The sequence below is a fragment of the Sporisorium graminicola genome, chromosome SGRAM_1 (assembly GCF_005498985.1).
Source record: "Sporisorium graminicola strain CBS 10092 chromosome SGRAM_1, whole genome shotgun sequence".
Classification (NCBI taxonomy): Eukaryota; Fungi; Basidiomycota; class Ustilaginomycetes; order Ustilaginales; family Ustilaginaceae; genus Sporisorium; species Sporisorium graminicola.
In genome coordinates, this window is record NC_043719.1 from 2,398,161 (window position 1) to 2,420,164 (window position 22,004).

The following is a 22,004-nucleotide window of genomic DNA, read 5'->3' on the forward strand; positions in this document are numbered from 1 at the left end:
GTGTGCGAGGCTGGAGATCGCGTGGGCAGACTAGACTAGAAACTTGAGCGCTAGCGCTGCCAACTTATCAGAATCAAGGCAAAGTTCGAAATTAGGCGAAGGTGGGGAGATAAGGTCAAGCCCCATCGCTGCTGCTGCTACTGCAGTGCATTGCATTTCCCCAGCATCCACCAGATGCACAGCAACGCAATCGATGCGACAATTTGCATTTTTGCATTTTTCGACTCGCTTTTCTGTGACACCTGAGGGAAAAGGTGGCACACATTGGTCGCGAGCAAGATCGATATCTACCCTTCCTTCCTTCCTTCTTCGGCTCCTTCCGTCTCACCTTGCTCAAAGCATCGCTGTCCAAAACAAGGGCGAGAAAAAACGAGACAACCAGCAACACAAGCACGTCGGTCAGCTCCATTGTCGGACCGAGGGTCGTGTGAGCTCAGATGCGTCGGACAGGAAAGCGGCCAATTCTTCTGCGTGCTTCTTGAGACATGGGAATCGGTGTGCGAGTTCCGGGGTCAACCGCCGACGGAGCATGCCGTGCTGACTGAATCGAACTGACTGTGTCAGTTTGCGGCGCGCGCCATCTCGAACAAATTGCGGAAAAGCAAGAGAAAGTTTTACGTGTGGAGCAACACTTGCTTGAACGGTTCAGTGCAGCAAGAACAGACAAAAATTTCAAATTGTTCCCGTTCGCGCCCAAAAAAAAGTCACAGCACATCACGGCGCCAAAAGAAAGAAAAACTCAGCACACAGTTCGAAATTGAGACAAATAATAAATATAATAAAAATACATACCATGGAAGCACTGGATATCAATAGCAATAAATGCAGAAAGCCATCATTGGGGTTGGTGTTCCCATCTCGGACCTTTGCGCGTGTGGATCGATCTGGTCAACTTTGTCTGCACACAGTAAGCACCACGTCTGCTCTTGCTCTTGGTTTGCCGCTCTCCTACCTTCCTCACAGGATCCGACAATTCAGATCCTGAGCTCAAGAGCCGGGCGACTATTGCCGTCCGCCACGACGGTTAACCGTGCTGTGCTGGCTGAGCACATTCTGCTCGCTCGTGCATCTTCTCCGCCCAGATTTTCTGTGCGCTGCCCAGGCCTCTCCCTCGCCGGTCTGTTGAACTTGCAATTTCTATCGATCTACTGCTGCTGCTCAGCTTCCACAGTAAAGTTGTCGTGGTAAAGCACAGTTGCAGGCACTTGTCGAACTGAACGCAACGAAAGAACTGTCAAGCCGTCAGTGCACCGTAGGCAGCAGTTTTGCTTTCTCCTCGTTCTGACTTTTTTGTTGGTGTCGCAACGGCGTCCTACAATTCGCGTCCTGGAGGCGATTCGTCTCCGCTTCGCCTACATCGCCAAACGACCCCTCTTCCTGCCTGCCAACCCCTCTCTCTTGCCTCGTCCTCACTCGCTCTCGATCCCACCCAGGTATGGATTCTTGCAACGAGCAGCTCTCCTCCCCCGCCCCCTTCTCCTCCAGCCTCCCCGCTCGCAGCAGCTGAGCACCACCAAGCAGCACCACCACTTCGTCTCGCCTCCAATCCTGGGTGCTCTCAATCGGCACCATCAAACAATCGTGTGCTGAGCAAGGGTCACTGGGCTGCCGTCCCCAACTTTTTTCTTTTTGGCTTGGCCGCCGCCCTCGCTCTCGTCCCTGCTGGTTCGATCTGCTGTCATCGACACACGCACACACGTCTCAGCCTTGGCACAAGTCTGCCCTCGCCCGACCATCAGAACACCTCTTCCCTCTCTCCGCAAGCCTCTTTTCTTTCCTTCCGTCCTTCATCCTTGGCCCCCTTCTCATTCGATTCCTGATCGCTTCTCGCGCTGTGTTTGTTCAGCCCCAGGATCCGACGACGATCCGTTGGTAGGGCTTCAAACTCACATTCCTCCGTTCGGTTCCACCTTACCTGGGCCCTATCCCATCTTCGACTCCGCTTGGCTCTAACTGAACCTGGCTTGACTTGTGCACTGCACCCTTTTCCGTCTCTTTCTCTCGTCCATCTATCATCCTCACCACCACATCGCAGTCGCCGCCATCGTCTCCTATACTCTTCCTCTCTTTCCTCACCAGACACCGGCAGCTAGCTTGGATTGCGTCCGTCACCCCCTTCGCCGGTTCATCCCCAGCAGCATCGCATTGGTACCGACACATCCCATGCAGCCAACTTTGTGAACACCTCTTTGCCCGAGTTTCGAGCTTCCGCTCTCGACGCAGCTAACGTCTTCTCCGCACGAACACGGTATGCTCGCGAGCGCTCCCCACCAAACGTTTGACCGTCTTGCCAACTCTAGACCTCAACACGCTAAGGTTCCATACTCTTCGCTCGTCAACGTTCGCGCCGCCAAGGACTGCCTCGACGCAATGACGCTCTCAACCTCGCACTCCGACACCACGATGCTGGTTGAGGACAACTCTGCACCCATCGCCAGTACCTCTTCGTCTCCATCACAAACGCTGAGGCAGCCTGTGCCAACGCGCCCGAAAAACCACGTCCGCGGCGCCGTCTCAGATTCGCGGGTCTGGACCACGGGACGCAACTTCATTGACGGACGCTACCGCGAGCGACAAACGTTCGCCACCACAGAAGAGCAGAAGGAGCTCGAAGCGGAACGTGACGCCATCCTCCAGATCCAGAATGTACAGGCCGCCAAACGTCGAGCCAAGCTGATGAGACTCACACCCGCTTTCCCTTACGTTCATCGAGAGAACGTCCATACTCCAAGCCCGCCATCCAGCGAGGCCTCCTCAGCGCGCACCGCAAGCGAGGCCGACCTCTCGACACCACCCGACAACCGCCTTACTTTCCCCAGCCCGAAAACGCGCATCAGCATGGCTGCAGCGCAAAACGCCGTAACGGCTCTTCACCCTGGATCCAGAAAGGCGCTGGCGCTCAAAGCCAACAGCCCTGGTCCCGAGGTCCTCGGCGGCCTCAGCCTCGATCTCCATTGCTTGCCATCGCCAGCGGGCGATCGAACATCCATCTCTTCCGCCGCTTCCGCTAGCTCGGACCTGGTGCGCAAAAAGTCGGGCGAGCCCGTCAAGTCGTCGCTCAAGCAATACTCGAGCAGTTACATTGTGCCGCGCTCCGCCAGCGAAGCCTCCTTCTCCACCTCGGCGTATGGCACCAAGTCGGTGCCTACCACCCCCAGTGCCATGAAGTCGGTCCACTTTGACAAGCAACTCGAACACGTCAAGATCTTCAAGGTCAAGGGTCGTCCCCAGGCCGTGTCGCGCGAAGGAAGCCCAGAGCACACCGAGACCGAGACCGAAGAAGAGCGCGATTATCCTTGGTTTGGCTCTCGCCGTGGAGGAGGTCCAGGTCGCAATGCCGGCCAAAGGAGCCCCACCAACCCCGCCACTCCCCCTGCTGCCGAAGTAGACGAGCAACTCGTGCTGCGCCTGCCCAACTTCCCCTCGTCCGCCAAGCTCTCGCTCGACAAGGACATTTTCCTCGAGCGCATCTATCTCTCGGACGATCTGCGCTCCGTTCGCGGCACCGTCCAGGTCAAGAACCTCAGCTTCGAGAAGTGGGTCGCCGTCCGCTTCACCCTCGACCACTGGGCCACCGTCAACGAGGTGTCGGCAGAGTACTCGGAGAGCATCAAGGACGGCACCGCCGACCGCTTTGTCTTCTCCATCAAGCTCAACGAGGTGCTCAACTGGCCTCGCGGTGCTGGTCTCAACGAGACCAAGACCATCTTCCTCTGCTTGCGCTACACCACCGGCGGCCGCGAAATCTGGGACAACAACGACGGTGGCAACTATCAGCTTGACTTCCGCAAGCGACCCGCCCAGGCCGTCGAGGCACCTCGCGCACCACCTGCCTCTGGCGAAGCACGTGCTTCGTCGTCGTCATCGTCGTCGTCATCACCGTCTTTCAGCAACACACTGCCGCGAAGGTACACACTCAGCTCCATGGGTCCCTCGGCAACCTCCTCCATTATCGAGATGGGCCGCAGGACCGGTGTCTACGGGCAGAAAGCTACACGCGACCATGCCATGGAGCGACTCAAGCAGGAACTCGAGCGTCTGCGATCGGATGAAGAGGAGGCCGACAAGGCCCCAGCTTCTGGCAGCTTCATCACCGAGATGGCCAAGCGTCGCTCGCCGCCTGTTTCGCCCGGCGGCGCTGGCAAACCCGGCTCGCCTTCTCCGTGGTCGGCAAGGTACGACTTTGGCGCCTCGCTCCGCGATCCTTCTTCCGGCAGTCGAAAGACCGAAGCTGGACGCGCCGCCGCTCTCGACTACTTTTCCGCACGTCCGCCCGCCATGGCCTCCAGTCCCATGCGGTCATCGTTCGTTGTCAGCGCCGCTACGCCGTCCCCCGATGCGTCGACGCCCAAGTCTGCATCTGACACTGTTCCCAAGCTGGGCCGACTCGGTATGTTGAGCCCTGGCTTGGGCGAGATGGTCGTCGAGCACCCTGCTGTGACGAGTTCCAACACAAGCTCGCCAAGCGGTTCGCTTCTCCAAGTACCGCAGCTGGGCGCCAGTGGTGCTCGCAGCCCTGACCCCGTTTCGCCGACGCCCATGTCATCGACACGCTATAACTCATTCCCGCCGCATCGAAACATGCAGCCTCCCAGCATGTTCGGCATGTGGGAAGAGGATGCACAGAGCGGCACTGGTTCTGGATCTGCCTCTGTCTCTGGATCAGCATCTGGCTCAGCATCTGGCTCAGCACCTGGCTCTAGGTCGAACTCTCCTCCTTTTCCGATGGTTTTCTCTACGTCGAGGGTAGCGATCGAGAACGACGGCACTGTGCTCGAAGATTACACGCCTGACGGCAGCCAGGCGTCGCCCAACTCGATGACCAACTCGCCGAATCCATTCTCGCCTGCCCTCTCGGCGAGCTCGGTCGACTCAGACTCAACGGCGATGCTCGATGCTTCCGGCAAACCGACCATGACGAGTAGTTTGGACGACTTGAGAAACCTCGGCGGCCCTTCGTCTTCCTCCTACCACTACCTTCGAGCTGACCATCTGGAAGACAGGACGAGGCCGTCTTCGTTTGCTGCCGGAGACGACGCAGAGCAGCACGGTTATTCCTCGTCGTCTCTTTCGTCCACCACGCTCTCGCCGTCGTCCGAGTTGGCTACGCCAGACGAAGAGTTTATGCGCCCTTCCAACTTGACCAGCTTCAACGAGCTGGTGGCGCGCTTCTGTTGGAACAGCGACAACCAGGTCACGCAGACCAGTAGTCCAGACGCTGCGGGAATTGCCACGCACACCCCCACTTCTGCGTCTGGACGCTCGACGCCCATCGCTCGTGCTGGTGGCGCCTACTGAGCACGCAAGGTCCACAGCACGACGTTTTACGACGCATTTGACGGCACTCAGCCACTCACTGTACACTATATCATAACAAAACACCAACTCCTCCGCTCTCTTGTCTCTTTACCGGCCATCGCTACAAGACCATTCCGTGTAAAGGGTTCATACGCTACTGCCTTGGCACGACATCATACACCCACACGGTACGTCGTTTCCTTTCATTTCAAGCACTGTCCGACTACATTTCTCTGCATCCGAGTTCGATCCGCATGCCGCATAGGTACAACCAATTACAATTGCATTTCTCGTCGCTGTTCATCTGTGTATTTGGGTGTGTGTGTCTGTGTCTGTGTGTATAGCGCGGGCTGAGTTTGATGGGACGTGGGTACAGCGGGCGATGGCATTGAGAGCCTCGCTGCGCGTCGATGGGGGCTTGGCTGGACGGGAGAGAGGCGGGGCGGGGCGAGGCGATGAAGATTGGACTCCGCAATGGCGGGTGTTGCTGACACAGCGAAGGGGGTTTGTTAGAGGTGGGGATGGGTGCGAATGCGGGGAAAGCGGGGGGAAAGCAAGCGAACAGAGATCGACGCTGGATGCCACACGGCATTGGAGCGAAAGAGGAACGAGGTAACTTAGCTCGGTTAGCACCACGACCTGCCAAGCGAGCACTTACACCCAACGTACACGTCTACAAACGACGAAACAGGGGCCTTGTGTGGGTCGATCGTCGAAATGCGGGGTAGGAGACCCGACACCGCAAGCGGCGCCCCCTATACCGAGAGCAACGGTCAGCGTGAAAAGGACTGCACCGCCATCGTCATCGTCATCAGGCCCAAGATGGAGCGAGTGGCTTGGCTTACGACACACCGCAGTCGGGCAGGCATGCCAGAATAGCTCGACGGACCCATCCAATGCGCCGATGAGCGGACACGGAAATCGCAACAGCGGGACCTGGAATTCCCATCCGGTGCTGATGATTCATCTTCTGGGTAACACTCCTCCCATTTAGTTTGGAAGAATGTAAGGTATATATATAGTGTAGAGAGTATGCGTTTCAAATCGGTTGTATGGAGTAGTTGGTTAACTTAGGAGATTCTGATCTGATGCCTGTTCGCAGGGTTCGATACGATTCGACTTCTCTTGCCCTGGGTTCGAATCCCAGTACGACCTCTTTTTTTTTGTTGCCGCGCTGCGAGTAACTATTTGGCGCTCTTTGACACGAGCCCCCCTTGGAAGCTAACTTAACTTATGCAAACACCTCAGCGACGCTAGAATTTAATCAATGGGTCGAGACACTTGCAAGCACACGAATGAATGTCGCCGGAGAAGCACCACATCGACCGCAGACTACCGTTGGGCTCTGACTGGCGAGAGACACACACCACACGTATCGACAATCACACGCAGCAGAAAGAAAGGGAAGACACATGAAACTGAAGCAAACGAGGCTGAACAGAGTCAGCAGCGTGAGAGACAAAAGGAATGCGTGCGATGTCGTTCTCGACCGAGGGTGAAGAAGGAATGTGGTGTGGTACGAATGTGATGACGGAGCGGTGATTGGAGTGACAGGAAGATGACAACGCTAAATGGAGACGAGTTGATGCTGATGAGCCGGGTAGGGATAAGGATGACGAAGATGATGCGGATGAAGATGAGGATGAGGACGAAGGTGGAGATGCAGGTGGAAATGACGATCAGGCTGAGAACAAGGATAGCATTTGGGAAAGGGTTGAGGATGACAAGAAGGATGCGGAAAAGGACAAGGAATGCGTCGAAGGACCTCAGCGGAGGTGATTGCAACTTCGATGGATGACAGCTTACGGGGTTTCCTCAGGATCCTCGACAACAGAGACGGCCTCTTGATCAGAATCGGCTTCTTTATCTGATCCTGCTCGCTTGCGGATGACATGCCTCGGAACGTCGGCGTCCAGCTCCATCCTGATGAGAGCCCGCAGATGATCAGGAAGTTCTTCGAGGCGGTAGCCTGACTCTCTTCCGATCGGTTCGGCTGGTTTGCTCATGGTGTAGCGACTATAGACGGGGCCATGTTGTCCCCCTGTCCTCCTAATCCGTTCTGCTTCTCGATCATGCGCGTAGATCGTGCCTTCGCGCCCCGAAAGACGTTCATCCGGAACTATCGCAGTGTGCGCCTCGATTTGAGGAAAGAGGTTCTTGAGAGAACCCTGCTCCGCGGCACTCAGCTCGCGATACGGCTTGAACTGGACCGCTGTCTCACGGAACGGATCAAGCTTCGCAAATTGGTGTCCTCGTGGGCCTGTGATATAGTGAAACCCTTCTCCGTAGTAATAGAACGTCTTCGGAGCGGGCTGCGAGTTTGGCGCCGCCCCTCTGCTCGTATCTGAGATGGTTCGTTTGCGAAGATGTGGAGGCATGGAAGCTCTCTCCCTCAGATCGCTTGCTTCCGTCTCGATGAAATCCCGCAAATGCTCAGGAAGCTCGGAAGAGAGAAAGAACGGCTTGTCTCCGATCGGCCGACCGTCTCGGGTTTGACGAGAATAAGTCAGCCCGTCGGTCCTGGTCGTCTCATGGATCAGCTCGGGACCTTGCTCAGGCCAGAAAGCAACTCGTGTGTTCGGACCGCTGCCGGTTTCGTCGCCTGGCAGGTGGTCTGTACTTGCTGGTATGCCTGGATGGGCGCCTTGCAGCAACTTCTTTTCGTCGTCGTTCAGCTGTTCGAACGTTCGGATATATACGTTGTGATTGTAAAAGGCCGGCACGGTCGTAAAAGCCCAGCCCCCTCGGCCATTTGGAAGGGCCTTTATGCCTTGTCCGGGGAACTCGATTGTGCGATGACGCACCACTGCGCCTGAAGGTCTGGGAGGGCTTGAGCTAGACGCTTTTCGGTTGACCAAATTCTCAAACCAGTTGGACGCCTTTGCTCCCCATGTCCGCTTTTGCCCTCCTCGTGCGCGTGGAGCACTAGAAGGTCCGCTTTCGCCGAGCGTCACAGTCGGGATAAGGCCCTGACCTGCGCGGGCTTGGAGGACCTTGTCGCCGCGCGCGCTCTCAGAGATGGCTCGCTTGCGGAGAGGACCCAACCTTCTGGTCGCCGCCGCCTTGACCTGCAGCGCTTCCGGTGAGGTCAACAGGTAGTGCTGCAGATACTCCGGCAGCTCGTCGAATATGACCGGCTCGTGAGTGACATACGGGGTCTGTCGCTGATACCAGAGCTGGCCGTTGATGGGCTCGATGTGGATCTGCTCCGGTCCTTTCTCTGGATTTTCGATCGCCGCTCCCAGATCCTCGATATTTCTCGCCACCCTGAGTTTTCCCAGACTCATCAAAGCCGATGCTCTTGGATGATCGTTCAGCCTCTCCGTGTTGTGAGTATAGAGTTGACCGCGCTGAGGAGCCAATTCGTGAAGCCAAAACCTGCCGTCATTGTTTCGAGTCACAAGGATATGCTCTCCTGGGTACGAGACAGACGGCAGCGGGTCGGACGTACTGATAGTATCGCGCAGAATGTCTGGAGGGTTTGACACCTCCTGCATGTAGGAGCGTAGATGCGGGGGCAGCTGAGAGAATGGGACCGGGGCTCGTCCCCCTCTTTTGAACACTACGTTACCTTGGCCGTCGCGCGAGATTGCGATGTTCTCTGCCGGGTACGAGGGATGGAAGTACATATTGTTCGGATCGAAAGGCTCTGATGCTACCTTGATCCCAGCCAAACGTGCATCCCTGGCTGACACGCCTGATTCTAAGATCGCGGGAAGGAACGGCAGCTTTTTGGCAACCACTCTTTTGAACTTGGCCGGCAGAACTGACCAGGAGCCGGACCCGTAAGGACTTTCTTCACTTTCGCGAAACAGGTGTAGCTCGTAAGATTCGTGGTCCTTGTCTGCGCGCGTGATCGACATCTTCTGCCCGGGGTAACCAAAAATGCGCGAAGATCCAGAGGAGGTATCTGCCCTCTTCTGCAGCCGCAAGGCTTCGCGGTCGACGGATGGATCGGGTGAGGAGGAGGCGCTAGAATTGACCGTAGCGCCTCTGCTACGCTCCATAGCCTCCGTGTGACCGTCGAGGTAGGGACTAGTCGATGGACCAGCCTCTGAACCAGTTGAAGAGATAACTTGTCTCTGCACCTGATGGGCCTTATCGTCAACAATGTCGACAGCCCGCTTCCAGGGTCGTGGCGGTACACTCCTGGAGAGGGTGCGGAGGTCTTTTCCTACGGCTTCGGCCAAAAGACCAGAGTCACCAGCTTTTTTCTCCATATACGACCGTAAGTGACCGGGCAGTTTGTCTAGCTCAGACCATTGACCACCTGGTCTCTTGAAGGCAACCTTTCCTGGCTTTTTTCGTTTCAACTTGATGGTTTCTGGTCGGTAGAGAGGGTGCCTATAAGCCTTGGACACGTCATTTAAGCTTGAAGCGATCTTGACACCGCCAGCCTCTGCTCCCCTCGCTGACAAGCTGGACTGCATAACCGTGGGAAGGTTCTCGGCTTGTTTTGTCAACCCAACGCGGACATCGTCAGGCAGTTGCGGCCACTTATAGGACTGAATCCTTCCTGTTCTATCTTCGTTCAATTCATGAAACAGGAAGGGAGGGCTGTGCAAGCCTTCGTACGTGATGGTGATCAGCCGGCCGGGGTAATCAAAAGTTTCTCGTTCGCCATCTATTCTTGAGTAACCTGCCGATGAGGGCCCCGCCTCTGAGGAGTCCCCCGTTGAAGAGTACTTTCCTCCCCTCTTCTGCAGCGTCGAGAGCTTCCGTTCTACAGATGGATCGTCCGTGAGGTGAGAACTCGGCGAAGGGTCAGCTCGCCATTCAACTTGATCTTCTTTTTCGGCATCCGTGTCGACAGCTCGCTTCGGAAATTTACCCTTCGCCGCCTCATAAGCTCTTACAGCCTCATCCAGAAGTGGCGTACGGTCGGCATTCTCCATGAACATCCGCAAGTGGCGGTCCAGCTTCCCGAACGTGACCCATGAACGATTGGGTCTCTTGAAGACGACGTTTCCTTGCCCGTTGCGTGAAATCTCAATGCTTTCTGATGGGAACCGAGGATCCTCGTATGCATAGGAGGTGTCGAGCGGGTGCGGTGCAAGTCTGATGTTGTGGCGCTCTGCGGCTTCTGCGGGCAGGTCAGACCCTGCGACCGTGTCAAGGTGCTCAATACTCCCTATCAGCGCTTCCTTGAGAGCTGGCGGCAGCCTTGACCACGAGTAGGACTGGTAAGACATTGTTCCCGTCTCAGGAAAGAGGTTGAAGTGATAAAGATCACGCCCTCTACCGAGACGCGAGATCACGATCCTTTTTCCCGGATAATAGAAAGTACCTTGGACTTCCAGAGGTGGCTCGATCGGGTAGCCTTGGCTCGAGAGCCCTGCACTTGAGGATGCTGCGCTTGATCTCACCGGCTTGTATTTCTGCTTGGATTCTGTCGAACCCCTCCTCTGCAACCCCGAGAGCTCCCGTGGTCCATCTTGATAGGAGAAAGGAGAGGCCCCATCAGAGCCCGCAGCGCCTCTGCCAGGGCCCTCGTCCACCGCGTGGCCGTCTAGGTGAGAAGAGGTGACGAATCTCTTCCTGAGCGGTCTGTGGGGAATGGCACTTTTCCAAGCAGACCTACCAGCTAGCGTACTCTCCCATCGCAAAGCCTCTTGCAGATGCTGAGGAAGTCGATCGAAAGGGGCCCAAACGCGGTCTTTGCCATTCCTGGTAAGGTGTGAGAACTGCCAACCTTGGTAGCCATGCCGAATGTCGATCCTCTGCGGCTTCCTATCTTCGAAGTGGTAAGTGCCCAGACTGCGGTCATTCCACTCGCCAATCACTGGCGTCTCTTTCGCTTTCAACTTGCTGAGGTCCCAGCCGTTCTTCTTGAGTTTCTTGACGCCAGGAACGAGTTTTTTGATTTGTTCTTGAGATACTGGATCCCATTCCTCGAAAAGCGTAGGCCTGAAGCCGAGATCCTTGTACGGTGAATGCCTATGGAAGAAGATCTGCCCGTTGCCGTTGGACATATTCTTCCATCCTTCGCCTTTGTATTGAAGCGTGGCGAAGCTGGATTCCGATGACGACGCAGCATCGCCCCTCTTTTGCACATGAACCAAACGAAGCCGGTCCATTTCAGAGAGCGACAATTTAGGTAGGGCCTCTCCGTGAAGTACATCGGTGAGCACCCCGGCCCCTTCTTTGGAACGTCCTTCGGCCTGATGAAACAGCATGAAAGCGTCACGCGGGGAGCTTGGGGACCTGCTGAGGACCACTGCGTCTGCATATCTGGAGTTGCCGGACGACAGACGCTCGAAAATAGTCGGTTGTCCGTGGTGACGAGTCCTTTCTTCTTCGGGCTCGAATCCTGGAGTTGCAGGAGCAGATTCCGCTCTTGATCTAGCAATAGCAGCAGCAGCAGCCTCGGACTCTTGAGCGGCGGCGGGGCTGGGCTCTTCTGCTTCCGCGGCGACTCTAGCGCTCCTGCGCGCTTCGATCTCTTGCTGCGTCAGCTGGTGCCGAACAGAGACTTCGATTTCTCCGGGCTGCTTTTGCAGCCGAGCAAGTCTCTTTGCTTCTGCCAGTTGCTGCCTTACACTCTTCGTTTCCTCCCATCGGCGGGCAACCTTCCGGAATGTCGAGTCGACTCGCTGCGTAGCTTCGCGCCATCTCAAGATCCGTTTGATCTCTCGTTGAAGAGCCAACTTGTTGCCCTTACGGCCCGGGTCTTGATAGCTTCCGTCGGTGACCGGCACTTCGTTGGCGATGTGTGCAGGTTGACCAGCAAAGTTCAAATCACTGGCTGCGGAAGGAAAGTGGAGAGCGCCGTTCTTCTTGGCCAGACTCGACGCGCTATGGTCAGTAAGCCTAGAGGAAGCTGGATGCTTGCCCTGAGGCACCTGGTCGAATTCATCATCAGAACTGGAAGCCGAATGGATTTCGCTGACACGAGCTCGAGGGGTTGCGACATGTTCGTTGCCAGAAACAGGCTGAATTTCCCTGCTGACGGGTCGGAAGCTTGACTCTTGCTGTTCAGCAGGTACATTCCGATTGTCCTCTGTACCGTCGGAACGAGCAGGAGCGGCTGATACGACGGTGAAGAACAGAATACAGGTCAACATGCCGACAGCGAGCCACCAGGGCCGCTGTCGGCCAGGCCGACCAATGTACCGCATAGCTGGATTATAGAGGTTCGCAAACACTTGCTGAATAGAATATGCAGGAGCCTGAAATGGGATATTGCGTGGTCGAAGGGAGGGAGAGTGTTCAGAGAACGCTACGAACGCTGATCAGGAGAGCGAGCTACAAGGACGTACTGCGTGATGCTTGCGCAAAAAGGAGGTGATATGCTACTTGTAGCGATGTTGAATGAGAACGGGGCCTCGAAAGAGAAAATCGACTGTACCTGGGGCCTTTAAGTACTCTTGAGCACCTGAGCACCAACGCTGCCTTTCGAGACGGGACGCTGAGTGGTTGCAAACCTTTCCCCATGCAGGAAATCGTTCCTCCCACGCACACACAAACATGAAAGCATCGCGACCCACACGACAACAAACGACCTGGTGTCACGCCCGTGGGGACGGCAGAGGATTGAAGCCGTTACAGAACAGCGAATGGCCTTGGACGAGGGCGGATGGTACGGATGGAATGAAGGTGAAAGGAGGTGGAAAAGAGTCACACGATCTGTTTCATACCTGAAGGCGACGATCGAGACCGATGCTTTGCTAGACCCCATCTCTTGCTTGCTAAACCAAGGCTGCCCGCTGAAAACGCCGAAACATTGATACTTATAAAGTCTCAAATGGGAAAGTGGCACTCCTCTCCTGAGGACGGGAACCACGTTCGTGAGGACCACGAGAGTTGTCTTAGTGGACTGTGCCCACTCATCATGCTCACTCTCAGCGGTGGGATCAGCATGAGACTTTGACCGGTCAGATGGGCCCACCCGGTGGGCGCTCAGCAGCTCGACTCTTCTTTCAGAATACGTCCTTCCACCTCTTCACCCGGTCTCTGCTTCATTGTTCCACGACTTTGTGATTGATCAACACGGGAAAGAGTGCCAACAAAGAAGTACTGAGTGGTTGAGAATCTACGACAGCCTGGAGCCTCGCCGAGCAGCGACCCAACTCAGAACTTGAGCGGCTCAAACTGGTAGCCTCCAGCCTGATAAAACTTGCTTCCGAACTCGACCCAGGCCAGACGGATAGCGTGGAGCAGCGAACTGAGACCCTCCATGCAACACAAGATGGCGATGGACAAGCAGAACCACAGGCCAAAGGCAAGAACGGTTGCGATGGCGCCAAGGACACCGGTCATGCCAAAGGCGTTCTGAATAGTCATGGTCCACAACACCTCGGAAAGTTGCGCATGGGCGAGCGACAAGGCCCACAGACGCAGGTAGGAAGCCGTGTTAGAGATGCATCCGAGGCAGAACTCGATGGTGTGGATGACCTGGTGAATGACCACCTCGCCAATGTTGAACTCATGCTCCTCCTCCATCTCACCGTCGCCGTGACCCCCGCCGTTTCCGTGGCCGTTGCCCTGGCCCTGCGTGAGACGGCTGTTCTCGTCGGCGTCCTCCTCCTCGTCGGCATCGCCGTCGAGTCCAAGTGCAGGCGCGCCGTCGGCGTGACCGATGGTGCGGTAGCCCTGACCCTTGGTCTTCTGGTGCTCCTTCCACTCGATGTAAGGAGTGACGACGAGCATCCAGGGGACACAGATGAAGGCGATGAGCAGCAGCACCGTCTGGACAAAGGCTTGACCCGAATAGAGCTCGGTCTTTGGATCGACCTGGCCGGGCTGAAGGAACATGTAGATGAGCATGTTGAGCAAGCCCGGCGGGTTGTTACGGAAGACGGTGCCATTGGCATCGGTCTCGTACCAATCAATCGACCACTTATAGACGATAGTAAAGACGAGGTAACCAAAGAGCGACTGCATGAAGAGCATCTGAGGCACGATCTCGGACCAGATCTTCCACTTTTGACCGAATCGAAGGAAGTTGGGCACGTTGAGAAGGATGGCAATCGTCATGTGGAAGACACCGAGGATGACGGACATCTTCATCTTGAGCGAGTTGGTGAACACGAGGGCGTTGTCAGCGCCGTGCCAGGTAGGATCAATACCGATAGCGTAAACATTCCCGTTGGGGACGGCTTCGATGGTGCCGTCCTGGTGCGGCCAGTCCCAACCGGTGTGGAAGAGGTGCATACTCTTGCTTCCGATGTCGTTGTAGAGGAAGCCGGTGAACATGGAGAAAAGACCCATGAGCAGCATCATGTAACGACCATAGAAGAACATGGTGAAGATCTCGTTGTCGACCTTGGCGAGCTTGCGTTCGAAGACGCACATGGTCAGCGCAGCGAGCGACATGAGGAAGGCGTGGAAGACGTCGCCGAACATGACGGCAAAGAGGAAGGGCAAGAGGATCAGGTTGAAGAGACCGGGGTTTACCTCCTTGTACTTTGCGATACCGTAGCTGTCGCCGACCGCCTGGATGGCCTCGGTGTATTTGTTGGAACGCTGGAAGGTAGGGGGCGCCTTGTTCGTGCGAAGCTCTTGCAACACGGCGGGTGCGCTGGTCCCGGCGTTCTCGGTGGCGCGACGGAGAGCCAGCTGGATCTGACCGAGATCGCTCGAAGGACACCAACCTTCTGCGACGAGCGTCTTGCGGCGGTTGTCGAAGAGGAACATGTTCAGCGTCGAGTAGATGAGCTTCTCCTTGCGCACGACGTCCTCCCACGCACTGAGCACCTCGGCGATCTTGACGAGTTCGGTGCGTCGGGTGGCGCTGGTGGAGTAGAGGACGTTGTTGAGATCCTCAATGCGGCTGAGCACCTCGCGAAGGCTCTCCTCGCGCCGGTCGGCGTTGCTGTCGATAGGAAAGAGCGTACCACCCATGCTCTCGCTGATCTTTCGGATCTTGGCGAGGAGCTCCGAGCCGTGAGCAAAAATGATGAAGACATTCTTGCGGACGGGATCTTCTTTGGTGGGGTCGTCGAAAGCCTCATCGATCTCGGCATAGTTCATGTAGAGGTTACCGCGAAGGACGCGCCAGAGGATGCGCTCAAAGATGGCCATCTTGCTGCGGTCAATGGTGCCAGCGACAAACTCGAGATCGAAGGTGCCGTAGCCGCTGTCATCGCCGCGCGAGGTGTTGAAGGCGTGCGACTCTACGTCGTCAAGGAGCGGGGCGTTGGCATCATCGACAGAAGCTCGGACGGCATCCTGGCGGCCTTCAGCCTGGTCGAAGAAGACGGCAGTCTCGCGCAAGACATGCTTTGCCTCCTCGAGCTCCTGTAAGCGCTTCTGAAGTGTTTCGTAGGAGCCGTTCATCTGACCCAGGCGCTCCTCGTGCTCGCGCAGCTTGACCGAGAGCTCGTCCATGAGCTGGGGACCACGACGGCCGTCGGAGCCAAGGCTAATGAAGGGCAGAGCGCTTTCAAGAGGACGCACGGGCACACCTTCCTTATGCATCTGAGCGTAGAGGAAGCGAATGCGCCTCTCCATTTCGTCGAGTCTCCTGATGTCGGTGACGAAGGAGCGCTGAAAGGGCGAGACGTCCGGGTTGAGATCCTTGAACATGACATTTCCTAACTCTCCGAGTTCTTGGACGGTAGCATGGGCGGTCTCGGAAGGAATATAGAGCTGGATCAGCGACATGGTCGCCGACCTGAACAGACTCTCCTCCTCCGGCATGGTGGCGTTTGGCTACAGCAAGCGCTTGACTCGCTCCTAGACAGAGCAATCAGAGCTGGTGCTGGACTGACCTATGAAATTGATCAGAGGTGTTTGATGGTGTTCGAAAAAAGTACCAGTCAAATGGTTTAGGATGGTCTAGATGGAAGAGCGATGAGAGGCGATCAAATTAGTTGCTCAGTTGAGGTCCGTCCGCGCCTTTCCCCTTGACTTTGCTTTTGAAGTTCTCGAGTCGTCTCTGTTTTCGAAGCGGCTGCGTGTGGCACAATTTGGGAGGCAAGCGTGATGAGGCGACGGCACGGGAGAGAGAGGGGCAGCCGGCCAGTCGGGGACGGATCCGACTTTTGAGGTTTTAAGCACAGACCAATGATGATGTAGTCTAACATTCAAGATCCGAATCCTCCACCTGGAGCCTGTGTTGCGTTGCGCTACTCCCTCCCTGCAGCTGGTGGAGCGTGGATTCAGTGGACGCACGCGAAGGACCCTGTCACTGTTCTCCTTGACCATCACTCCACAAGTAGCGCTCATCTTTACCATGGCTCTCAGCTGCGAGGCCGAGTGCTCCACGGCGGCCATGACACGGCCCGACCAGCGTAAGACACGACCGTCTAGAGCGCGCAAGCTCAGAGCCGCATGTGCATCAGCCTTGCTGCTTTCGACGACGCAGTTCACCGGCGTCGACGCCCTCTTTGGCATCGGAGAGAAGCGCTTCAAGTACGAAGGCCTCATCAATGCAGGCAGTCTGGGTCTCGACCGTGTACAAGGGCAGTTAGCCGCGTGGGGCGACTGGAATGGCGACCAATTCCTCGATGCCATCGTCGTCGACGCGGATCGCCAGACAGCCAGCGTTCATCTGTGGGATCGCAACAGCTTTGCCTTTGGGCGCGATCCAGCAGCCACGATTCAACTCACATCCGGCAACAAGATCACAAATGTGGTTGCAGCAGATGTCAACTACGATGGCCGCCTCGACTTGCTCATCATGTCCCAGAGCGCGGCTGCTTCAGCCAAGCAGCTCTTCATGGATGTCTTCCTCGGTAAGACCGACGGAAGCGGCTTTGAATCAATACCACACTCTGTACCTTCTTCCACCTTGGCGCAACCGGTCACCATTGATGCCTCCGGCGATATGCAGATGGATCTGCTGGGAATCCCTTTCAGCGACGCTGCCACTCCAGCTAAGGACGCAACCGAACTCAAGATTTGGCGCAACCTTCTGACAGGGACCGACAAAAACACCACGGCCGCCTTTGATATCGCAGATGCTCCGTTGCTCGATGCTACCAAGGCACCCGCTTGTAAGCTCGCCAATCCACACAGCTCTGCCTTTGTCGACCTCAACGGCGACTGCCTCGCAGACCTATTCCTCGTCTGCTCAGAAGAATCTTTCCTCAGCACCAAGCTCACCTATCAGATCTGGACCGCCGTCAAGCCCAATTCAAAGGGACAAGGATCAGGTTTCCAGCTCGCTTCGACCGGAGAACTACCACCTGGCACGGGAGCGTTGAGCTTTGGTGATATCGATCGTGATGGAACCATCGATGTCATCTTCCCCACTTGCGATCGTAGCGGCGATAACTGCTTTGTCAACGTCGCATTCAACCGACAGATCCCGCTCTGCTCGCCGCGTATCGATGGCTTCTTTGGTGGTGGACCCGGCTACGGCTCTTTGTCTACGGGCAAGAAGAATGCCACCACGTCGAGCTCATCGGCCGGTGCTTCCGGCAGCGCTGCTACAAAGAGAAAGCCCGACCCGCAATGCAGGGAAGCAGAAGACCTCTGTGTCGCCGACGACAACTTCCGCGTCAACTTCAGCGTCAGCAAGGAGAACACCGATCTGCTGCGTGTGCCTGTCGACAAGCTGACAGGCGACAGTCGCATCTTGCTCACCGATGCGCTTGCGCCATCGTTCCTCACTCTGCCCAACTCGCTCCATTTGGGGGACTACAACAAAGATGGATATCCGGATCTCGTCCTGGTGACGGTCCCCGACAAGCTCGCATCTGGCGGTCGCAACAGTGCGCGTGGCAATGGCGAGACGCGCGTGCACATTCTGCGAAACCTCGAGTGTGGCAAAGTGCCAGCCAGCGAGAAGGCCGGTCTGGGATGCTCGCCGGATCGTCCTGAAGGCAGGACGTTCATCAAAGTCTCTGCGGGAGCCAACGCGATCGAGATGCTGAGGGACGTTCGCAGCGCTAGCTGGCTCGACATCGACGAGGATGGCACGCTCGATCTGCTGCTGCAGAGAACACCGTCGACGTCGGACGGTATGGATTCTGGCCGCCGCATCACTTTCATACAGAACAACTACTTCCACGACTCGTTCTTCCTCAAAGCTCTCACGCTCAATGGAGCGTGTCAGGGACTCTGCGAGCCCAAGGATGCGCCCAAATTCCAGCCTTGGGGCACCAACTACGGCGGAGCCTCATTCAAGTTTACCGTGCTCGACCCGAACGGCGTGCGACGCGCACAGCAGGTCGGGCAGCTACCGCAAACCGCCTACCGCTCCCTCCTCACGCCGTACAGCTATTTCGGACTGGGACGCACCAACAACTATGTCGAATCGCTCTTCATCGGCTCGACGCGCAGGCAGAAGGAGCACTTTTTGGCACTCGAAGGTGTGATCCCAAACAGCCAGGTTGTCATCAACCCGTGGCAGGGCGGACCCGGCAGTGAGGATGGAGCTGGTGGACCCGGGACATGGACCAAACAGCTCTACTTGCATCCTGGCGACTGGATCCCGTGGGTGACGGTGGTGCTCATTACGACGATTGTTGGGTTGGCCGTGGTTGTGATTGTGCTGCACGTCAACGAGAGGAGAGAAGACGAGCGCGAGCGGAAGCGCGCTGTGCATGCGATCAACTTTGATGCGCTCTGAAGAGCCACGTTCTACTCTTTATTGTCTTGTTGCGTGCAATGGATGATTGTTATTGGTCTCGTTGGTGGTGGTGTGTTTCCTGTGTACCTGCTGGACGGTGAGGGGGAGCCGTGTCGCGTAAATGAGGTAATCTTGCACGGGCGAAAGCAGCTTCGCACGCGTTGCAGTCGCGAGGTACAGCGAGACCAACACCTCACGGGAATTTGCTAAATCCGTTTGCGCTCCGCCATCGTTCGTCCATCGATACCACACACACACTAACACATCGCAGCATCTCAAACTATGGCAGCAGCAGCGACAACACTCCCCGGCACGCACGATGCTACGGCAACAGGCTCGACAGCAAGCCGCTCGATGCGCACTGGCGTGCTGATCCACCCGACCACCGCACGCTCTGGACGCTTCCTCACCCTCCCGCACCCACGCACGCTTGTGCCGACGTACTACCTCTTCTCGTCCTCCTCCGACTCCAGCAGCAGCGACGGCGAGCTGTACGAGCTCTCGACGCTCAGCGATTCGAAATTTGACCGGTCGTGGATGATCTCGCACTTGAACCAGGTCATCTCGTCGGGGCAGTTGGATATCTTGTCTCGTGTAGACGCCAGATTTCTCGTTGTCTCGCTTCTGTACAACGTGTTGGGTGGGGATGGGAAGTACAGGTCGCGGGAGGACACGTTTGAGCAGATTGCGTTAGTGTTGCAGGCCCAGCGGAGCGAGAGGATGAAGCAGGCGATACCGGAGATGAAGGCGGCAGAGGCGACACAGGGGGAAGGAGAGGACGGGTTGCAGCAGGAGTGGACGGACATTGTAGCGTTCGGTAACCTGCCGTTGATCAAAAAGGCGCTGGAAGACGTAGCTGATGTACAAGGTGCGTTTCCTTTCCCTAACCCCAACAACGCTCCCTAATCCCAATCACACGAACACTGACCAACATGCTTGCTAACCGTTTTCCAGACCTTCCCAACGGCGACCAAGCCTACCGCCTCTCCTCCACCAACACCTTCCGCCTCCTCGATACCAAACACACCCACCTCGCCCAGCAATCCACCTTCGCCTCGGCACCCAACACCCTCGGTCGCTCCTTCGAACGTTCATGGCCCCACGACTCGGACCCGTCCATCTACCTTGCCTCGCCAACCGATGCAGACGCACAGGACTGCAAGGACGCCCAGCAGCTGCGCAGCAAGATCGCTGCAGACATCATCGCTACTCTTCTGCCTCCTGCGTTCGCTGCCGAGTACTACGCACATCTGCAGATCGCTGCTTGAGTGGAGAGCATGCGGTGGTAAGTGCCAAAATGGCCACTGCCGAGAGAGGGTCACTCAAGTGCGTGTCTGGCATGTGCTTCCGCAGCGCTCTACTTACTGCTAGATGACAAGATGACTCAAATACACACGCATTCAACCCGCCAAACTTTACTGACTGATGAAAGAGTATGATTGCCTGACGAGAAGGAAAGCTGAAACAAAGAGCACAACTCGCACAAGAGAAAGACGTCCTGAATCGCATTTTGCTGCGAATCAGTTCTTACCTCTCCCCCTTCGACAAGCCGAGCGGAGTCGAAACGAAGAAGATAAATGCTGAATAGGCAACGCCCCCGCCTCCTAACGCTGAAGGTGGTCAGCCCAGATGTTGGCAGCAATCTCGGCCTCGGCACGGTCACCGTTGGCGAGCAGCTTCTCCTTGTTGTAGAGCAGCTCCTCGCGCGTCTCGGTCGAGTACTCGGTATTCTGGGTCTCGACGATCGCATCGACGGGGCAGGCCTCCTGGCAGAAACCGCAGTAGATGCACTTGGTCATGTCGATGTCGTACCTCGTGGTCCTGCGCGCACCGTCCTCGCGCGGTTCCGATTCGATGGTGATGGCCTGGGCAGGGCAGATGGCCTCGCACAGCTTACAGGCGATGCAGCGCTCCTCGCCGGTGGGGTATCGTCGCAACGCGTGTTCGCCACGGAAGCGTGGGCTGAGCGGGCCCTTTTCAAAGGGGTACATGATGGTGTAAGGTGGACGGAAGAAGTTTTCCAACACGATCCACATGCCGCGCAGGATCTCGGTGAAGAAGAACAGCTGACCAGCCTTGTCGAGCGCCGAGGGACCCTTGGAGTAGTCCGGGTAGACGGGCTCGCCATCGAGCTGGTGCTGTGCGTGCGATGCGTCGTACGTAGACGTCTTGGTGATCTCTGGTGATGGTGGTGCCCTGTCCACGATTTGTGTGGGGCCGGTCTGTGGGGTGGCGAGCGAACGTGCGATCGACGACGAGAACAGACGCGCATTGTACAGGGTGGTGGTCGAGGGAACAGCGGTGGCGAATCGAAGCGGCGCCGCTGTCGACGAGGAAGCGTACGATCGGCTGGCCAGCACCGCCGAACGAAGCAACGATCGGTTCAATGAAGAGGCCATGGTTGACAATTCGAGGGTGTGAGGATGGCGGTGGATAAGCACTCTACAGAAGCAGCGTAAAGCTTGTGCAGCAAAGTGCGTGTGTGTGAGTGTGTGTGTCGAACGAAGGACAGAACGGTGGATGACCAGAAGTAAAACGAGGTGAGGGGAGGAGAAGGATAGGAAGAAAGCGTTTAGTGAAGTGAGAGGATGGAGTGCCACTCGAGGCCATCGCCTCTCTGAGCCTCTCTTTTGGATGATCGCGCGGAACAATTTGGCCTCGAATAACGATCTGGAAAGCAAGTCTGAGAAAGCAGCAGAAAGCAGGCAGCAGCACGCTTTACTCAATTTCCGATTGATTTGAAATCAAGGTTGTGTTGCGCCTCACACGCGGCACCCGACACTACCTACTCAAAGCAGCGACTCTGAATACAAAATTGGAGATGAGACTGGTCGAAAATTGAATTCAAGTCCAAAAACAGCGCTCAGGCCGAAATATTGGAGAGGAGCGCGACCAATGACAGCCGTCTGAATTGGTCATACTCGAGCCACAGCCAGATAAAAATCCAGGCTTGTGCATCGCAATGTTTGATTCCGCTCACGCACGGCTCTGCGAAATACAGAGACCGCCTCTTTTGCGAAGAATTCGCGCTGCCGACTCTCAGAGTCTCTGTTGGATCGTCGTGGCTTTGGTAATGACAGAGAAAGAGAGCGGCTGTGGATTTGAGATGGACCATCGTCTCCACCTTTGCCTTGATCACGTTCATCACCTTATCATCATCATCATCATCATCCTCACACCCTCCCTT

General features: G+C 56.5%; 6 protein-coding genes across 6 annotated transcripts; 3 read left to right on the top strand and 3 right to left on the bottom strand.

Moving 5' to 3' along the window:
- Nucleotides 1-2,250: 2,250 nt before the first annotated feature.
- EX895_000852 (uncharacterized protein) lies at nucleotides 2,251-5,298 on the top strand (the record flags this gene model as incomplete). Its single annotated transcript, XM_029881453.1, has 1 exon — nucleotides 2,251-5,298. One exon carries the CDS (start codon nucleotides 2,251-2,253, stop codon nucleotides 5,296-5,298), a length of 3,048 nt encoding a protein of 1,015 aa, XP_029742839.1.
- A 1,802-nt stretch (nucleotides 5,299-7,100) lies between these two features.
- EX895_000853 (uncharacterized protein) lies at nucleotides 7,101-12,416 on the bottom strand (the record flags this gene model as incomplete). The annotated part of the gene is made up of 1 exon (XM_029881454.1): nucleotides 7,101-12,416. The coding sequence occupies one exon, from the start codon at nucleotides 12,414-12,416 to the stop codon at nucleotides 7,101-7,103; it is 5,316 nt and encodes a 1,771-aa protein (XP_029742840.1).
- A 952-nt stretch (nucleotides 12,417-13,368) lies between these two features.
- EX895_000854 (uncharacterized protein) lies at nucleotides 13,369-15,939 on the bottom strand (the record flags this gene model as incomplete). The annotated part of the gene is made up of 1 exon (XM_029881455.1): nucleotides 13,369-15,939. One exon carries the CDS (start codon nucleotides 15,937-15,939, stop codon nucleotides 13,369-13,371), a length of 2,571 nt encoding a protein of 856 aa, XP_029742841.1.
- A 535-nt stretch (nucleotides 15,940-16,474) lies between these two features.
- On the top strand, nucleotides 16,475-18,817 carry EX895_000855 (uncharacterized protein; the record flags this gene model as incomplete). The annotated part of the gene is made up of 1 exon (XM_029881456.1): nucleotides 16,475-18,817. One exon carries the CDS (start codon nucleotides 16,475-16,477, stop codon nucleotides 18,815-18,817), a length of 2,343 nt encoding a protein of 780 aa, XP_029742842.1.
- A 282-nt stretch (nucleotides 18,818-19,099) lies between these two features.
- EX895_000856 (uncharacterized protein) lies at nucleotides 19,100-20,085 on the top strand (the record flags this gene model as incomplete). The annotated part of the gene is made up of 2 exons (XM_029881457.1): nucleotides 19,100-19,685; nucleotides 19,772-20,085. 2 exons carry the CDS (start codon nucleotides 19,100-19,102, stop codon nucleotides 20,083-20,085), a joined length of 900 nt encoding a protein of 299 aa, XP_029742843.1.
- A 336-nt stretch (nucleotides 20,086-20,421) lies between these two features.
- EX895_000857 (uncharacterized protein) lies at nucleotides 20,422-21,216 on the bottom strand (the record flags this gene model as incomplete). The annotated part of the gene is made up of 1 exon (XM_029881458.1): nucleotides 20,422-21,216. One exon carries the CDS (start codon nucleotides 21,214-21,216, stop codon nucleotides 20,422-20,424), a length of 795 nt encoding a protein of 264 aa, XP_029742844.1.
- Between the last annotated feature and the right edge of the window lie 788 nt (nucleotides 21,217-22,004).